Source organism: Lycium barbarum, chromosome 4, assembly GCF_019175385.1.
Source record: "Lycium barbarum isolate Lr01 chromosome 4, ASM1917538v2, whole genome shotgun sequence".
In the NCBI taxonomy this organism is placed as follows: domain Eukaryota; kingdom Viridiplantae; phylum Streptophyta; class Magnoliopsida; order Solanales; family Solanaceae; genus Lycium; species Lycium barbarum.
The window spans coordinates 104,774,078-104,792,728 of NC_083340.1; the positions used below are offsets into that span (position 1 = coordinate 104,774,078).

At 35.9% G+C, this 18,651-nt stretch overlaps 3 protein-coding genes across 5 annotated transcripts; all 3 read right to left on the reverse strand.

Moving 5' to 3' along the window:
* Positions 1-428: 428 nt before the first annotated feature.
* Positions 429-5,582, reverse strand: LOC132636174 (proline-rich receptor-like protein kinase PERK2). 3 transcript variants are annotated; one of them, XM_060352893.1, is made up of 6 exons: positions 4,458-5,582; positions 4,239-4,365; positions 3,220-3,498; positions 3,030-3,140; positions 989-1,491; positions 429-884 (listed from the first exon to the last, which is right to left on the reverse strand). In XM_060352893.1, exons 1-3 carry the CDS (start codon positions 5,183-5,185, stop codon positions 3,325-3,327), a joined length of 1,029 nt encoding a protein of 342 aa, XP_060208876.1. In that variant the 5' UTR covers positions 5,186-5,582; the 3' UTR covers positions 429-884; positions 989-1,491; positions 3,030-3,140; positions 3,220-3,324. The 3 variants fall into 3 exon arrangements, with proteins under 3 accessions (XP_060208876.1, XP_060208877.1, XP_060208875.1); XM_060352894.1 differs by having other exon boundaries at positions 429-1,491; positions 3,030-3,136; XM_060352892.1 differs by having other exon boundaries at positions 429-1,491.
* On the reverse strand, positions 5,583-8,104 carry LOC132636175 (uncharacterized). Its single transcript, XM_060352895.1, has 2 exons — positions 7,649-8,104; positions 5,583-7,566 (listed from the first exon to the last, which is right to left on the reverse strand). The coding sequence occupies exons 1-2, from the start codon at positions 7,706-7,708 to the stop codon at positions 7,174-7,176; spliced, it is 453 nt and encodes a 150-aa protein (XP_060208878.1). The 5' UTR covers positions 7,709-8,104; the 3' UTR covers positions 5,583-7,173.
* An 88-nt stretch (positions 8,105-8,192) lies between these two features.
* On the reverse strand, positions 8,193-16,071 carry LOC132637637 (uncharacterized). Its single transcript, XM_060354697.1, has 3 exons — positions 15,682-16,071; positions 9,683-10,430; positions 8,193-9,538 (listed from the first exon to the last, which is right to left on the reverse strand). Exons 1-3 carry the CDS (start codon positions 16,069-16,071, stop codon positions 8,193-8,195), a joined length of 2,484 nt encoding a protein of 827 aa, XP_060210680.1.
* Positions 16,072-18,651: the final 2,580 nt, after the last annotated feature.

The following is an 18,651-nucleotide window of genomic DNA, read 5'->3' on the forward strand; positions in this document are numbered from 1 at the left end:
GAATGTCCATCGGTAAGCTAAATGAAAAGTACTTTGATATTTGAAAATAATGAGGGACGTCCCTCGGTAACCTGAAAATCTGAGATTTGCAATTACACTTGTTACCGAGGGACTCTATCGGTAAGTCCCTCATTATTTCTAGTATTATTTTGGCAAGCAATGCCTATTTTTTCTACAGCACCTGCTATATATATATATATTCTTATATTTCAATAGCTGATGCAATAGAAACTGAAACACAACCAATAATAGTCATCAAAACAATAACAAAAATACTCTGAAATAATTCATACATTAAAATTAAGCCAACAAACATCGTACGAATCTAACCAACTTCGACGTTATGCAAAAATATATCACAAGCATCCCACTAGACTTCAAACAAGCCAAAGTAACATAAGTTAGAACAAAAATAGCTTCTTTTTTTTTTGGTGAACTAAGTTGTTATATTCATATTCAAAAGCATCAAGCAGATGAAAACTTTACAAAGAAAAGGCTAAAAACTCCAGACACTGCAAAAGAAAACTAGTAAGAGTTGGGAGTTTAAGACCATGAGCAAAAGACTCAAGGCTGCTAAGCCACTGAGTGGGAGCCAATGAAATCTAAAAGGGGAATAACATCATTCACAGGGGATAGATTGCTCCAACTAAAAAGGTTAACTAAACACTTTGATTTTAGAGAACAATTAGGAGTTAAAGTCCCATCAAAGCATCTGTTGTTCCTCTATGTCCATAAACACCAAAAAATACATGCAGGTATCATTTACCAGATCTTGTTGATGGTTTTGTTCACTTTCCATAAGCTCCAACTTTCAACTGCTCCTTTTAAGCTATATGGGATTGTCCAACTGATTCCAAAAATTGTTGTAAACATGTGCTAGAGATCTGCTGCAACAGGGCAATGCAAAAAAATATATTAACTGACTCTGACTCTTTTTGGCACACATAGCATCTGTTCACCAAATGGACAAACAAAAATAACAACTGACCCCTAATACTCCATTTCAGTCTCTCCATACTCTCTATTCTTCTGATCCTCATCATCTCCATGCTCTTGATCCTCCTCATCCTCTACATCCTCTCCATCATCATGATCGGGGCTCGGGGGTGGAGAACAGGGAAATTTGATGAGGTGACACACTTGGGCCTTGAGTTCTTTGACGTCTGACGCAAGCACTATCCTACGTCGCTCCTCCTTCAACCTTTTATTCTGCTCCTCCTCATATTTCATAGCAAGTTCCCGAAGCTCGTCTCGTATCTCCTCGAGCTGCTCATTTGACACAGTGGCAGAACTCCCTATACCTTGCAATCCACATTGGATGCGGTGAAAGTTCTTCTCGGAGCAAAGGCCATACGCTCTTCCCTTATTTACACCACCAACCACGTCTAACCAATAGGAGATAGTTTGTTCCTCTGATGGCGTGATTGGATTGCCTTGATCATCGGTCGGCTGAATCCTAATGAGATCCTCCATCGCTTGATTATACCGATTCTACATTAAAAGTAAAATTTAGTATAGAAACAAACTGTATAAAATAAATTCTGAAAAGTGAAAAAAAAAAAAAAACAAGACAAGATAACTTCATTTTACTTGAGTAGCTTTTTAACAAGCTGCCCAGCCGATGTTCGGATGGGCAGAATCTCCAAGATCAAAATATTTGAATCTTAAACCAACAAGAAAATAGTTAAAACTAGCGCCCGAGTGAAGGCGAAATTTGACTATGTTCAGAAGGCAAATTTCTTTTTGGATCTGCTTACTTATCTTCATTGCAATAACTAGAAATAAGTCAATATTGCCTCAGCCATTAAAATCAAAAAATGTTATCTTTATGAAGAAATACAGAAAGAAAAGCTATATATAACACACAATCCAACAAATTATAGGAACACGATTTTCTTAAAATATAGAGGATCTGAGGGGGCAATATAACAGGGAAAAAGATCAATTCCCAATCTGTAGATTACATAAATTCTTGAAGCTTATGGAGTAATGAAATTATAATTTTTTTCAAGTCAGACTTTAATTTAGTTTTGCTTTTGGTTAGATAAATATTTGACCCAGTTCAACAACCCGAAAAACGATCAAATCATTCGGGTCATGACATTCATAGCATCGGAGACAAATCAAATTTGAGATTTAAAAACTTTTGATTAGTTTGGAAGGCATTACTAGGTGCTTCCGTCACTTGTGGGAATCTAAAGATAGCAGAAGTAGCTGCTGCAAAGGTGATAGAATTGGAAGGTGATAACAAGTTTGTTTGTGTACTTCTGTCTAATATGTATGCATTGCATAGGAAGTGGATTGATGTTGGTGGCATGAGGGAGCAAAGAAAGGAGAAAAGAAGCTGGTCGGAGTTGGATAGAAGTGGAAAACTCAACTCCAATCCCATCTAGTACGTGACAAAAAGATGGTAAGTGACGATGCACCTAAGCCCAAGAAGTTGCTGGCCAGGTTCATGGAACTATTGTTCGAGAAATAAGTAGGTCCTTTTTTGTCACAAATAGAAGCACTTTATGTCCCATAGACAGAGGCTAAAAAGAACATGATCTTCCTTCAACCTCCATTGAGAAAAGATGTAGATATCTAAACAGTGAAGATGACGATAAACATGTTGCTAAATTGGGGAGGTCTGTTTCTCAACTTAGTCGGTGCGTTTATACATTAACATTTCCAACAGAAACACAAACCTATCATGAAAAAAAAATGAATGTTCATTCCATCCTTTATCATTACTAGTATCTAAGACTTGGGATTATTTTGAAAGTATAATTGTTGATCAGATCACTAAGATATATAGCAAATAAACACAGTTGAGAACAAAGTTAAATAAGAAGAAGAAAGAAGTTAAACGAAAATCTAAAGATTCAAAAGCCACAAAAATTTATCCAAGATAATATGACCAAGAGATTATTTATATGAACTTAAGAAGGATTAACATGAAGAGAAAACTAAATAGAAGTTGAGTCTTACCAGTAACCATAAAAACAATATTACTAGTCAAATATATTCCAAGTAAGTTTAGAGCTTACATAGGTATCCTCTGCCCGTGGCTCAACCCAAACTTCTTTTCCATCTTCGATTTTCATATGGGTCTTCTTCCATAGCTCATGTCGAGTGGGTGGTCTACCAAGAGAAACTTTCTGCAAATGAAATAAACCAATTTAACGTTGTTTATGTCATTATTTGTATTTGCTGCCATCTAAATGCTTAAACAATTACCAATTTCCTCCGAGCCGTCCCCATGGACACTGAACCACAAGTGTGCAATGAGCCACCCTTCTTAGACTTTCGAGCTGCCTTTGTCTGGGCGCTCTTCTTTTGAAACTATGGCGTAGCCCAGTATTTATTAAGCTCCTCCCAGTAATCTGTCCCAAGCCAGCCAGGCTTTTGACCCTTATTTCTAGCTTCAGAAAAAATATTTGACAACCGAGAACTCGCCTTCTTTGTAAAATTGCTTCTAATAACATTATCCTCGACAGGGTTCCACGTACACTTTTTCTGGAAAAAAAAAAGTAAAAGACATCAGAGGAATAGACGTCCCGAAGTGCCTACACTAAGAAGACATCTTCCATGGAATTTGAAGTGCCAAAATCAATATCAGAATAACTTCTTGTCATTCTATATTTAAGGTATCTTGAAGAAGCTAACAACTATTCTTATTATGCCCTTCTTTGTAATCTGATCCATACAAGTCCCACTGGCCAGTGGTGTTGCCCAAATCCTCTAAATCAAAGTATACACTCTTGTCACTGGAGTACAAGTTCCAAAAAGAAAAGCACACTGATAATTTAAAGCTCTATATCAAAAGGCCAAGATTTATGATTTATCTTATAGGAAAATAAATTAACATGTAGTAATGGTCTACATAGCTAGTTAGCAGCACAAAAACAACCAACATATAAGAATTGTAGGCACTAACATATAAGATCTGTAGGCATATTTTTTCATTTAAGAAGACAGACATTAGAAAATAGACATAAAAGTGAAAACAAATAGAAAGGAGGATTAATAAACTTCAAGAAAAGAAGATAACTAGGCCTAGAACAAGAAGTAAACCAGAAAATAGTAAAAAGAAGATAGCTAGAACAAAAAGATAGAAATAGTAATTAGTAAAAGAAGAAAGGTATTGAGACATGGAGAAAGAGATAACAGAGAGTTCCCACCATAGTACTTTAAGATATTTTAGAATTAGAGGAGAAGACTCATTTAATCCATTTTGTGATCCAAAGTATACATACCATAAACTCGTTAAGGATTGCCTGTTGCGTATGACATGGAACTTCACCCCACGTCGCGAAGGCACCGCTATAAACTTTCTGGACTGCTATTGAGATTGCATTTGCAACTGGCCTAGAAGGATAAAACCTACAAGACAACAATTTTAAAACATTTAAAATTGTTAATTCAAGAATTAGAAAATAATAGAGGAATTAGAATGCAATAAAAGAATAACATACCCTTCTCCATCAGCGATGATGCGCACCCTCCGTAGATGATCTGACTTTCCAGGTGATGGAAGATCTGGACCATCAACTGAAGACGGCGTCGAAGGTTGGCTAGGAGATGCCTCAGAATTGCTCGATCCAATATTTAGCCTAGAAAGGCATGGACTGGCTGATCGAGTGGCCTCTGACGAGGGAGTCTCTGGAGATGGACGTCGTTCCATGGCAGCGAGGTAAGCTGAATGCATGCCAGGTGAAGGTACATAAGAGGAAGGCATCGAGGAACATCCCGGGGGAGGCATATTGAAGAAAGGGGCAGTAGTTGAAATTCCGGAATAGCCCTGTGTTGGCATTGAGCTATAGCCCTGTGGAGGCATCGAGCTATAGACCAGGGGAGGCATAGAGCTATAGCCCGGGGGAGGCATCGAGCTATATCCCTGGGGAGGCATAGTACCATAAAAGGAATGTGAAAATGATGACGGCCCCTGTGAAGGAGGATGCAATGGTGGAATGGAAGAAAGAGATGGACTCAGTGTAGACACGGTTAATTCCCCTTTACTCTTTGATGACGGGCCATGTGAAGGCGGATGCAATGGTGGAATTGTATAATGAGATGGACTTGATGTAAACACGGTTGATTTCCCTCGACTCTTGGTAGTACTCTTCCCACCCTTACTCTTAGTGGTACTCTTCCCACGCGAACTACTACTCTGATGTCGCTCATTTTTATCACCTGATGCCATCTGCAAAGTTCAAATTGAGATTGTTAGAACATAAATTAGCTAATTACTACATAATGAGATTGTTAAAACTAAAATATTGAGGATTAAGTTTGTTTTTATTGGAGTGGACATTTCATCACCTTGAACAAAATTCCTAACAGACCTCACAGAAATTGCAACTATGGCAGATTGGCAACAATTGACACAATACTAAACCTAAAGTGAGGAGCAAGAATGACTAATATAGTGAGGTGACACAACTTAAACATACCTGTCCAGCTTGTGTCTGTTAAGTTTTGTGGGGTGGAAAAAACTCCAGGTAGTTTGAAAGGAACACTGCTTATAGAATATACAGGTTGTAAAAGCTGAAAACAGTATGTTAGCATTCATAAACTCAACTCAGGAATAAATCCATGTATAGATAGGAATAACTCATTCTATACAATTGCAATCTGCACAAGGACACCTAATTGTCCCGTCCTTTTGACAAAATAAATTTTCCTGATTAAGAAACCCCTCAACGCCTTGCTTAAATTCATCCCTCAACCCCCGCCGATTAGGTAACACCCTATCATACATCCATCTACGATGTTCATTTTCCATCTACATGTACAGATAACAAATCCACATCAATACTTTAAGATGCATAGAATAATTCTACATCTAATACACAGCTTTAGTGATCAAGTAAATAAACCAAATTTGATATACAGTTCCCCATAGTCTACAAATAAAATCCTTAATCACATAAAAGGCAGGGAACAACCGGAAAAGGGATTAAAGGAATCGTTAATCAACAACAAAACAAAAAACACAAAGATTTTAAGAATTAGAAAACAAATGCCTAAGCAGAGAAACGAGGATGAATGGAATCTCAAAGAACAAAACCAGTTCATTATGAAAAAACCAAACCAATTCAATCATAGATTTCAAAAGAAAAATAAATAGAATTATGGGGAAAAAGAGAGAGAAAGAAGGGAACCACAACTGGCGATGACAAAACTGTTCTGGTCTTTCTTTTTCAGCAACAGCACAGCAACAATAGCAATAGTGAAGGCAAGAACTAGGCATTGAATTAATATGGATTATTTTGACTAATTAATAACACAGTTAGATATCTTAACTATTATGCTGACTATGTTTAGTTGTAGAGTGAATTCCTAAAATTCCAATTCTTAGAAGAGTAATATTCATATAGCATCACTATAATTAGCTAATTACTGCATAATGAGATTGAAGTTTATTCCATTGAAAAAAAAACTATGAGAATCCAACACCAATACTAGTCTGCATGCAGAAAATTACTAAACAACTTTTACTAAAAAAAAGTCAAAGACTACCTAATTTTTCTCTAGCATCTCAAAAATAATTTACTAATAACCAACACTTGGTGGCATCTTAAAAAAAAAAACAAGAACAATAATAAGAATACCAAAACAAATAACTCGCATTGAAAAAGAAGTTGAAGCCACTGCTACTGCTACTGGTGCCACTGGAAAAACATCCATTTTATCATAAGCACAAACAAAAACAAGAACCTGAACCCGAACCTGCAAACGAAAAACAAGGTTTCATCCATGTCCAAAGAACATTTAGGGTTGAGAGTTTAGGGCTCGGGACTAAGAAGAATAATATTGAACAGGTAATTCTTCCTCCTCGCTTATTTCATTTTCAACAGGTAATTCTTCCTCTTCACTTGTGTCGCTACTGTTTGCTGAATCTTCCTCATAAGAAGAGTACTCATCGTCAACAGATAGATATTCCTCTTCATTTGCCATGGAAGTTCCTTCCCCGAGATCAATTTCTTCATATATGCTGTCAGGATGCTCCAATTCATTTTCTAATTCTCTGTCCACTGTTTCTTGAACACTCGATATGTCATTTTGGTATGCAACATTCAAAGTATTCTCGACTTCCACATGACCCACAGGCTTTGTTTTAATAACAACCCACCAATCCGATTTATCCCTACGCAATGGATAAGGAGCATAATACACTTGCTTGACATTTTATGCAATGACAAAAGGATCATAGCTTCCATACTGCCTTGTATGCTTAACTTCAACAATTTTGTAATGTGGATCTATCCTTGTACCAGTTTTTGGTGTTGGGTCAAACCACTTACAACGAAAAAGTATTAATTTTTTGTATGGCCAACCAGGATACTCTAGTTCTAAAATCTCTTGGAGCACACCACAATAATCAATATCTCCATCCTGATTGTTAGTGTCCCCTTTAACCCAGACTCCGCTATTATTGCTTTTATAATGCTTGGAGCTTTCTTCAGTACGGAATTTGTAACCATTGACATTGTATTTTTTCATTGTTTTGACATAAGGGTCTGGTCCCCAAGCTATATCTTTCAGAAATTGGTGAGCTATGCCATTATTTGGATCATGGACCTAGTGGTTAAAAAAAAAATTAGTAAATATTTATAGTTTATAAAAAATGAAATATAGTTGAATTTTATAACTTAACACTTACATAGCATTTGAACCACTCGCTAAACTTGGAATAAACAGGAGCATAGCCATACCTACCCATGAACAAACTGTCCAACACATTTAATGCTTGTCAGTGACATATTAGTATGGATTATTTTGAAAAAATCAATAATATAATTTGAAACCTATTTATAATATGGTTGAACTTCCGGGCAATTCATCAATACATGTGTTGTGGCTGATTTTTTCTCCATATCAGTTAGGAGTCTTCTTTTAATAGTTTTAGAACCCCGACCTGGTCGATTGAATATGGATTTTGGCGGGGCCAAAGGATCATTCTCACCTTCATCGTTTCGAGTTGGCCTATTTCTCAAACACGGAATGTGTTTCTTAAAATAATAAGAACAGAAGTGAGAGGTTTCCGCAGCGAGATAGGCCTCACATATAGATCCCTCAATCCTATTCTTCTGCTTCACAAACCGTTTACATTTGCCAATTTTCCTGTATAACTTCAAATTAGATAGGAACTACAAGAATTATTCAATATTAAAAAATTAAATAATAATTTATAATAGTTACCTCTCTCAAGGGTACATCCATCTATATTGAACTGGGCCTCCAAGTAGTGCCTCTTGTACAAGGTGGACCGGAAGATGTTCCATCACATCAAAGAAACCACATGGAAGAAATTTCTCCAGCTTACATGAGGTTACACGAATGTTCTGATTCATCAAAAGTAGAGTATCTTCCCTCAATGTGTTGGAACATAACTCTTTGAAAAACAAACTAATCTCTGTGATTGGTTTCCATATTCTTTCGGGTAAGCCACGAAATGCAATAGGAACTAAAGTTTCCATGAAAACATGGCAATCATGACTTTTCATACCCACCAACTTTCCTTCTACCACATCTGCACGCTTACCCAAGTTGGACGCATACCCCTCGGGCATCCTCAAACTCTTTATCCACTCACAAATCTTTCGTTTATCCTCCAAAGTGAATGTATAACTGGCCTTTGGCTTGACAATCTTATTTTTGTTTTTTGATTGTTGTAGGTGCAATTCTGGTCGCCTACAATATTCCATTATGTCCTTCCTGGCCTTTATGTTATATTTTGTCTTGTCCCTAACATCCATCACTGTATTAAACAGATTATCAAAATAATTCTTTTCAATATGCATGACATCAAGATTATGTCGGAGAAGATTATGCTTCCAATAAGGTAACTCCCAGAATATGCTCTGTTTCGTCAAATTATGCTTAACCCCATATCCATTTAATCTAGAAGGTGGAGTTTCTGTCACCTTAGGCAAGTCCCTAACCCTCTCCCAAATTTGCTCCCCTGACAATGTTGGCGGTGGTAAGTCATGTTCAGTTTTATTCTTCCTGAATGCATTTCTCGTACTCCTAAACTCATGATCCACTGGTAAGAACTGACGGTGACAATCAAACCATGAATTCTTGCCCCCGTGTTTTAAAGTGAATGATTTAGTGTTTTCCATACAACAAGGACAAGCTAATTTGCCAGCAGTCATCCACCCTGACAACATTCCATAGGCAGGGAAATCATTAATAGTCCACATAAGAGCAGCACGCATGTTGAAGTTTTGTTTGGTTGATATGTCGTATGTTAAAACACCTTCGTGCCACAAAGTCTGTAACTCGTGAATCAAAGGCTGCAAATATACATCAATCAAACTTTTTGGATTACGTGGACCCGGGACAATGCAAGTTAGGAACAAATATGGACTTGTCATACACATCTCAGGCGGAAGATTATACCGTGTGACAAAGACTGGCCAACATGAATATGGTGCAGCTGAGACAGAAAATGGTGTGAATCCATCAGCACGCAAACCCAATAAAATATTCCTTGGTTCATTAGCAAAATTCGGAAACGTTCTATCGAAATGCTTCCATGCTTCTCCATCTGATGGATGACACAAAACACCGAGTGGCCTTCTATTTTCATAGTGCCATCTCATATGAGGAGTGGAACTCAGTGATGCATACAACCTCTTTAACCTTGGTATAAGAGGTAAATAATGCATCGCCTTAACTGTAACCCTCTTACCGCTGGCAAGCTGTTTAAAATGAGATATTCCACAAACTTTCCAATTCTCTAAATCTGCATCATCCCTATAATACAACATGCAACCTTTTTCACAACAATCAATTTTCATAGACGAGAGACCTAATTTGGAAACCAATTTTTTTGCTTTATAGTAATCATCGGGTATGTCTAAGTTCAGATTAAGTTCTTTCATAAGCTCAATCATAGCGTTCATGCCCGCTATAGAAATATTCGCATCCGATTTAATACTTAGCAGTCTAACGGCAACAGATAAGGCAGAGTGCGGCATGCCTTCGCAAAATGGATGACTAGCAGACTCTAATTGTGCATTAAAACGTTGTGCCTCTTCATTGGGAGGTTGATCAACAGGTTGTTGGTTGTTACCCTCATTGTACATCCCAAGAGCATTCGTAACCATTTCATGCAATCTAGGATCTTGACTACTTTCACCAGCAACAAAATTATGATTGCAAATATTACTGGCACTACCCTCAATTTCTCCATGACTAGTCCAAACATAATAGTCGTCCATAAAACCCTTACTACAAAGATCAGCCCTAATATCCTCAGGTTTTAACCACTTTATACAATTGCAATCTGCACAAGGACACCTAATTGTCCCAGCTTTTTGACAAAATAAATTTGCCTGATTAATAAACCCCTCAACGCCTTGCTTAAATTCATCCCTCAACCCCCGTCGATAAGGTAACACCCTATCATACATCCATCTACGATGTTCATTGTCCATCTACATGTACAAATAACAATCCACATGAATAGTTTAAGATGCACAGAGTAATTCTACATCTAGTACACAGCTTTAGTGATCTAGTAAATAAACCAAATTCGATATACAATTTCATGCATAGTTAATATTTAAAAGATTACACGATGAAGAGTTGACATACTGTTTTCAAAATAGATGATCCTTCCGTTTCAAAATAAATAGTGTTTTAGGCTTTTCATTTTGTTTAAAAATAAGTTGTTCTTTAGAATTTCAAAGAGGAAATTGATCTTATTCTTCCAAATTAAAAACAAGGGGCTTGGGGGAAGATCTCATAGAAAAGCTTCTAAATACCACAGTACACAAACAACAACTATGCTTCAATCAAAACTAGTCCGATAAATAATATGAATCCTTGCTATCCTTTTCCCTCTATTTGGACCTTCTAGAAAGAAAACTAAACCATATGGCAATTTAAAGCTAAGCCGAAAAAGAAAAAAAAAAGAGCCAGCAAACCTGAAAATACTCTCACAAAAAAACCCCAAACCCGAATTCATTTAGCATAAGCCTAAAATGTTTAAAAATTATATCTTTGCACATAAAAAAGAGGAAATTTAAGCAACAGATGCAATCAAGATTCTTCCTATTAAAATCTAGAAAGATGACAAATTTTAAGCTGAGAATACTTCAAATTCCTTCAAAATAATTACAGTAATTATTGACTTCAAATAATAAACTTTACCTCTTCAAGAATATAGAAAAAACCCTAACTTTGTCTCCACTTTGAAATTGCAAAGTCAATTTTTTTGCTTTGTGTTCACTGTTGCTTCCAATTCCACAAATTGGGCATCTTCTGTCCTGTATTCTCAAACTAGGTCATGTCTCTTAGCTTCCCTCTGTTTGTGATTGAAGTGGCGCCGTAGATACAAGATTGGACTTAAGAGAAGAGAGTAGCACATAAAACAAAATGGTACAAGAAGCATATACAGATGATAAATGAGAATTTTGCCTGTGATTGTTTGACATATTCTATGTAATCCTCTTGTTTGGACATATTCTCTGTAGTCCTCCGAATGAATGACCCATATGTTGATTTGGGGAAATGGAATGGTTAGTTTACAAATTGAACAAAACCTAGTTAAACGTGCTCTATCTTTCTTTTGGCTAAAATATATGGCGCCTAAGTTTCCCGCTGTTGTTTTTTTTGCTTTTAAGTTTTTTTTTTTCAACTTTTTTCAGCTCCACTTATGTTCTGGTGCCTAAGTTTCTTTTATTCTGGCCTTAGTTTTTTTTTTTTTTTTTAAAACACAAATGGGGATGGGTAATGGAATGTATATACTCTCTCCATTTCAATTTATGTGAACCCATTTGACTTTGCACGGAGTTTAAAAAAGTAGAGAAATTTTTTAAACTTGTGGTGTTAGATGAGTCACATATATTTTGTGTGGCTATAAATCATTGCATAAAGGTAAATTGTTTCCAAATATACAAAGATGTCATTCTTTTTGGCACGGACTAACAAGAAAATAAGTTCACATAAATTAAAACGGAGGGAGTATTAAACTATTTATAATCTTTGAGATAATAAGTAAATAAAAATATTAAATTTAGATAATAACCATCAAATTCTGTAGAAAACTTGCAAAACAATTTACTTTAAAAAATTGATAACTCAAATTATCCTATTTTAGATCGAATCACCAGTTGAATAAAATTTTAACTTAACAAAAGATATATTATATATTTGTGAAGACAAAATTGAGATTGTTTTAATAAAAGATGAATTTATCATAAAAGAGTGAAAATAAAATTTTGTTTGGGAATGTCAAATCAAATTATCTCCAAACAAATCAAGAATCACTAAACTTATACAATTGTTTTCATAATATTGTTTTCTCAAAATAACTAAGGCCTCATTTGTTTATATTAAGATTAAGGCGTCAAAATCTAAACGCATATCTGAATATTTAAGATATGCATTAAGAATTATATGTCTGAATCTAAATACACATATGAATACTAAGATATTGTGTTAAGGTTTGAATACTACATTATTAAGAGTTAAGACAGTTTGCTTTACAATATCTGAATGTGTAAAATATATCTTTATTTTAAAAAAAAAATTAGTATGAAATCTAATACAATACAAAATTAATCCAATATGTTATCAATAAAATATTTTTTAAAATATTATATGAAGGTTGGTGGTGGCAATACTAGAGGTGGTATTGTAGGTGTCAATTGAAGATGGTGTCGGCTAATGGTGGTATTGTAGGTAGTAGCTAGTGGTAATGAATGCTGGTAGCAGTTGGTGGTGGCGATTGATAGTGATAGCTAATAATGTTGGTAAATGATGACGGTGATTGACGATACATAGTGGTGAAGGATGATGGTGATTGACGACATATAGTGGTGACTGATTGTGGTGATTGCAGGTAGTCATGAACAATGGTGTGTTGCAAAAATGATGGTTGGTGGTGATGATTGTAAATAGTGACTAGTGGCATTGTACGTCGATTATAATAATTGATAATGGCAGTGGTTGTGAGTAGTGACAGTTAATAATGGTGGGCAGTGACAATAATTGTTAATGATGGGGGATGTCGTAGTGGTAGTGATAATTAAATAGAGGAAACGATGAGCTGCATCTTTATAGAATTTTTTTAATCGACATTTTAATGATATTAAGACTTTGTTACATATCTTTAATAATCATTCGGACTCATTAAGTAGTTGTAACATAATAGAATATCACAAATACAATTTCACGTACTGTAATTATTGACGTATACGCTAATCAATCGATAATATTTCTTAAAAATACCACTAATGCACTACTACTTAGTGTAATTATCAATTTATATAATTATCAATTTATAAGTTAATCAATCAGTAATAATCAATCAGTATAGCTTAAGAATACCAGTAATATACTTCTACTTACTAGAATTATTATGTAATAGACTTATCAATCACTAACATTACTAAACAATACTTCTAATACAACGCACTTTAACCATTGTCAATTTATAAGCTAAACAATCATTAACTTTTATTAAGGATGCCACGAAGAACACTTCTACTTATACTATCACTTTTTAAACTTATCACTTATAACATTCTTTAGAGTGCTATGACTATACACTTTTACTCGGTACAATAAATAAGTGGTACTAGTTAATTTTCTTATGATAAGACTAGAAATGTAATATAACTGAAAAAAAGAAGAAAAAAACTTTAAACAAATACCGAGGGACTTACCAATTGACACCATCGTCTATTTTTTATTTAACAAATATAAAATAATTATTTATTAAATACTCAATTTTACATATTTAATTTACCAAGAGATGTCCCTCGGTAATTTCAAAAAGAAAACTCAAAATAATTATATCTACTCTATCGAGAGACTCCCTCGATACATTTTATTTAATATTTATATTTATATTACCGAGGGTCTCTCTCAGAAATTTTAATTTATTTTTTATTATGTACCAATAGAGTCCCTCGGTATAGTCAATTAACTGTTGACTTTAAAAAAGTCAAATAGTTTACCGAGGGATGTACCTCGGTATCTTTAAAAAAATAATTAAAAATTAAAATATTTGATTTTTCCGAGGGACGCCGTGGCAAAGTACCTCGGAATAGTGACATCAAATTTGTCCCTCAGTAACCTGCGTAGGTAAATAGCTTGTTTTTAGTAGTGGAGTTGAAGTTGAAGTTGAAGATGGAGTTGAGTTTGGTTATAATTTTTGCAAAAAATATTTGGTTTTTTGATGTAGTGAAAGTGATTTAAGGTATTTGATTCTAACGAGACCCTTAATATTAATTATAATCATTTTCAAAAAATTAAATTTATCATATTCAAAAAGGTGATATAGTAAACTTATCATTTTATTAATCACTTCTTAAGGGGTGTCAAGTCAAACATAGATGGACTGAGTGAGTAATAGATTATAGGTTCATCAATTTTTTGGGTCCAATGTAGGTTCATCAATTTGTTTGAGTTACAACTAAATTGCTCGTAGCTAACAGAATATTTTGATAATCCGTCGTGAAAATAGGACTAGCAATAGATTCCTGTTTTTTTAATAGTGAATAGATTCAATTACATGTGTTACTAATATTTTAATGTGACTAATTATAGCCTGTTTGGCCAAGCTTATTTACACCCCAAAAGTACTTATTTTTTCTAATTTGATTGGGTTCATAAATAACATACCGACATGGTGAATTTAGTTTAAGTTGCAACTTGCAGGTATAAACCTAGTTAAGAACAGGTGAACACCCTCCTTTTCCATGTATCTAAAGCTAAACAAAGAGGAAAGGGTCGAACGTATAATGTGTGACTATAGGAGTGGGCAGGGCCGAATCTATGTATAAAAAGGGTCGCGTGAACTCATGATCACCTGACTAAACTCGGTATATTATGTATATAATCCTTGAAATATATCTAATATTATCTGAAGGAACACATGGTCAAACTAGACCGAGTGGAGCACTGGTTAAGTATTGGGTTTAATCCCTTAAGGTTATGGGATCAAACCCTACTAAATGCTCTTTCGCATCTACCGATTGCGCTGTTAATTCAAGGGAAAAGGGTCAAATTTACCCCTGTTGATACAATAAAGGAAATGAAAAGACAAGAAAATAACAAAGAAAACAAAGGATAACTAGATTGACACAATTTGGCAACCAAAGTTCTATAATAACTAAGACCTCCAAATTGTAATCAAATAGAGCACCAAACTCTTAGGATGACCTCAAGGGACTTGTGATCCCAAGCAACCAATCCTCTCAACAAGGTTCAAAATCAAAAGCTTCACAAGACAACTAAGCTATTACAATTCTACCTTTAATGAATTAAGGACCTTGTTTGGTTGGTCTTCCTTGTAAATGGAACTCGAAAATGCTAGCCTTTAAGTAATAGCCTTATTGCAAGCATAACCATCTTCAACACTCTTCTCCAATCCGTCCTCCCATGCAATCATCAACACTTGGAATTCCCGAGAGGGCTCTAGAGTGTACTCAAGTACGTCCCTCTTCATGAATAAACCTTGCATTGCTTGAAGTTCACTAGCTTGGCTCCTAAAGGCTTTGATGCAACTTGGGTTGTATCATTCTCCCCTTCTTAAAAAGCATTTGTCCTCAAATTTAAGGGGTCGCCATCATCCAAATCCATAGGAGAGAGATCACACACATTGAAGGTGTTATGGACTTGATATTCCGGGGGAAGATCAATCTTGTATGCATTGTCATTTAGTCACTCAAGCACCTCAAATGGACCATCTCCTCTAGGTATCAACTTGGTCTTCCTTTTTTTGGGAAACCGATCCTTGCGAAAATATACCCAAACCCAATCACCCTGTTCAAGCACAACTCTCTTGCGGTACTTGTTTGCTCTCTTGGCCGTCTCTTGATTCTTCTTCTCAAGGTGAAGTCTCACTTTTTCATGTAACTTCTTCATGGCCTCAGCCCTTTTGTTTCCATCTAAGCTCAAAACAACATCTTGAGACAAAGGGGTGAGATCTAGAGGGGTTAGTGGATTAAAACCATAAACAACCTCAAATGGAGACATGCTAATAGTACTATGAATGATTCTATTATATGCAAATTCAACTAATGGAAAATGATCTTCCCAAGATTCTAGTTTTCCCTTAACCATGGCCCTAAGCATAGAACCTAAATTCCTATTCACAACCTCGGTTTGGCCATCGGTTTGTGGGTGACAAGATGTAGAAAACAATAATTTATTCCCAAGTCGTCCCTACAATTCCTTTCAAAAGTGGCTAAGGAACTTAGAGTCCCTATCACTCACTATGGTTTTGGGAATACCATGCAATTTTACCACATGTTCAACAAACAAAGATGCAATGTGAGATGCTTCATCAAATTTATGACAAGCAATAAAATGAGCCATCTTTGAAAAGCAGTCAACAACAACAAAAATGCTATCTTCGCCCCTTTTTGTCCTTGGCAAACCCAATATAAAATCCATTGAAATGTCAAGCCAATGCCTTTGTGGGGTGGGGGGAGGGGTATATAAACCATGGGGAAGGATCCTAGACTTAGCACCACAGCACTCAATGCATTGCCCACAAATTTTAGAAACATCCCCGATGCATATTAGGCCAATAAAATTGTTCCACAAGAATTCCCAAAGTTATATCAATTCCAAAATGTCCCATTAATCCCCCATCATGTGCCTCCCTCACAAATAATTTCCTCCAAGAGCTCACGGGCACATATAGTCACTTGTTCTTGAACATGAAACCATCAAATTTCCAATAGGTAGTAGAAGACCTATCCCTAATCCATCTTTCCCTTTCCTATTCTTCGCAATCTTGAATGATTTTTGCAAAAATGCGGTCCTCGGGATACAATGTCTTCAAGCTTCCAAAACCCATCAATTTGGAAGACAAAGTATTTAGCAAAACATGTTTTCTAGACAAGGCATCCACCACTACATTGTCCTTCCCCTTTTTGTATTGGATTACATAAGTGAAAGTTTCAAGAAATTCAACTCATTTGGCTTGTTTTTGTTCAAATTTCCTTGGGCCTTAAGGTGTTTCAAGAACTCATGATCAATCCAAATAACAAACTCTTTAGGCCATAAGTAATGTTGCCGATTACCCAAAGCTCTAATCAAAGTATACAACTCAATATCATAGGTGGAGTAATTTAATGTTGCACCCTTAAGCTTTTCACTAAAATAGGAAATGGGTTTTAGGTCTTGTATCAAAACGACACCAATACCTACTTTACTAGCATCACATTCAATTTCAAAGATTTTATCAAAATCGGGTAATTGCAACAACGATGTGGAGCTAAGCATTTGTTTCAAAATTTCAAAAGCCCTTGCTTGCTCCTCACCCCAAGAGAAAGGCTTATCCTTTCGGATTACCTCAGTCAAAGAAGCGGCTATGGTACTAAATCCTTTAACAAACCCCCTATAAAAACTTGTCAATCCATGAAAACTTTTTACATCACCAATGGATTTAGGAGTTGGCCAATTATTAATAGCGTCTATTTTGGATTCGTCAACCTCAACGCCCCTTGAACTCACAACAAAACCCAAGAAAAAAACTTCATCAACACAAAAAGAGCATTTAGCCACATTAGCATAAAGTTTTTCTTGTCTAAGCACTTCAAACACACATTTCAAATTATCAACATGCTCATCCATGATTCTACTATACACCAATATAACATCAAAGTAAACAACCACGAATTTTCCAATAAAAGGTTTCATCACATGATTCATTAATCGCATGAAAGTACTAGGAGCATTAGTGAGACCAAAAGGCATCACCAACCATTCATATAGACCAAATTTAGTCTTGAAGCCGCTTTCCACTCATCTTCGGGTTTCATTCGAATTTGATGGTATTCGCTCCTAAGGCCTATCTTAGAAAATATGATCAACCATTCAATTCATCAAGCATGTCATCAAGATGAGGTATGGGATGATAATACTTTACCGTTATCTTGTTGGTGGCTCGGTAATCAACACACATGCGCCACGTTCCATCTTTCTTTGGCACTAAGATCATGGGCACGGCACATGGACTCATATTTTCTCGCACAACTCTTTTTTTAAGGAGTTCATCCACTTGCTTTTGAAGTTCTTTAGTGTCATCTAGGTTGGCTCTATAAGCCAGTTTATTTGGCAATTGAGATCCCGGGACAAAGTCAATTTGGTGCTCAATTCCTCTTAAGGGTGGCAATCCCTTTGGAAGCTCCGTGGGAAACACATCACCATAGTCCTACAAAATAGAAGAAATAGAACTAGGCAAAGAAGAGGTTAGTTTGTTAGTGTGCAAATCATAGTCCCTGTGGGTGAGGAGGATCATCGGTTGTCGCTCCTTCAACTCCTCCCTAATTTCCCCTAGATTTTCCAAGAGGGCCACCTTAGCCTTTCCCTTCGAGACCTTTTTCCCACTTCCCTTACTATCTCCCTGTACACCCTTGCCCGTCTCTTTCAACTCCTTATTTTGTGGTAAACTTCACCAACTTACAAAGGCGTCATAGGACATAACACATGGTTGAGCCCATTATGAACAAGTGTGTATTGGTTCTTCCATCATGCTTGCTTGACCTATCATATTTTGAAGGTCTTCCAAGTAAAAGGTGACAAGCTTGCATGGGAACAACATAACAAAGGATCTCATCTTGGTACTTCCTAATTTTGAACTTGATAAAGGCTTGTCGAGTCACCTTCAACTCTCCACATTCATTAAGCCAT

Excerpts from the sequence above, each read along its gene's own strand:
- LOC132636174 (XM_060352894.1), bottom strand. The coding sequence starts at position 5,185 with ATGGCATCAGGTGATAAAAATGAGCGACATCAGAGTAGTAGTTCGCGT. Across the intron at positions 4,366-4,457 it reads ATCATCGCTGATGGAGAAGG|GTTTTATCCTTCTAGGCCAG; the intron begins GTATGTTATTCT and ends GTTGTCTTGTAG. Across the intron at positions 3,499-4,238 it reads CAATCCTTAACGAGTTTATG|AAAAAGTGTACGTGGAACCC; the intron begins GTATGTATACTT and ends TTTTTTTTCCAG.
- LOC132636175 (XM_060352895.1), bottom strand. The coding sequence starts at position 7,708 with ATGGGTAGGTATGGCTATGCTCCTGTTTATTCCAAGTTTAGCGAGTGG. Across the intron at positions 7,567-7,648 it reads GCGAGTGGTTCAAATGCTAT|GTCCATGATCCAAATAATGG; the intron begins GTAAGTGTTAAG and ends TTTAACCACTAG.
- LOC132637637 (XM_060354697.1), bottom strand. The coding sequence starts at position 16,071 with ATGGTTAAGGGAAAACTAGAATCTTGGGAAGATCATTTTCCATTAGTT. Across the intron at positions 10,431-15,681 it reads GAGGAGATGGTCCATTTGAG|ATGGACAATGAACATCGTAG; the intron begins GTGCTTGAGTGA and ends TTGTACATGTAG. Across the intron at positions 9,539-9,682 it reads TTTTAAACAGCTTGCCAGCG|ATGGAGAAGCATGGAAGCAT; the intron begins GTAAGAGGGTTA and ends GTCATCCATCAG.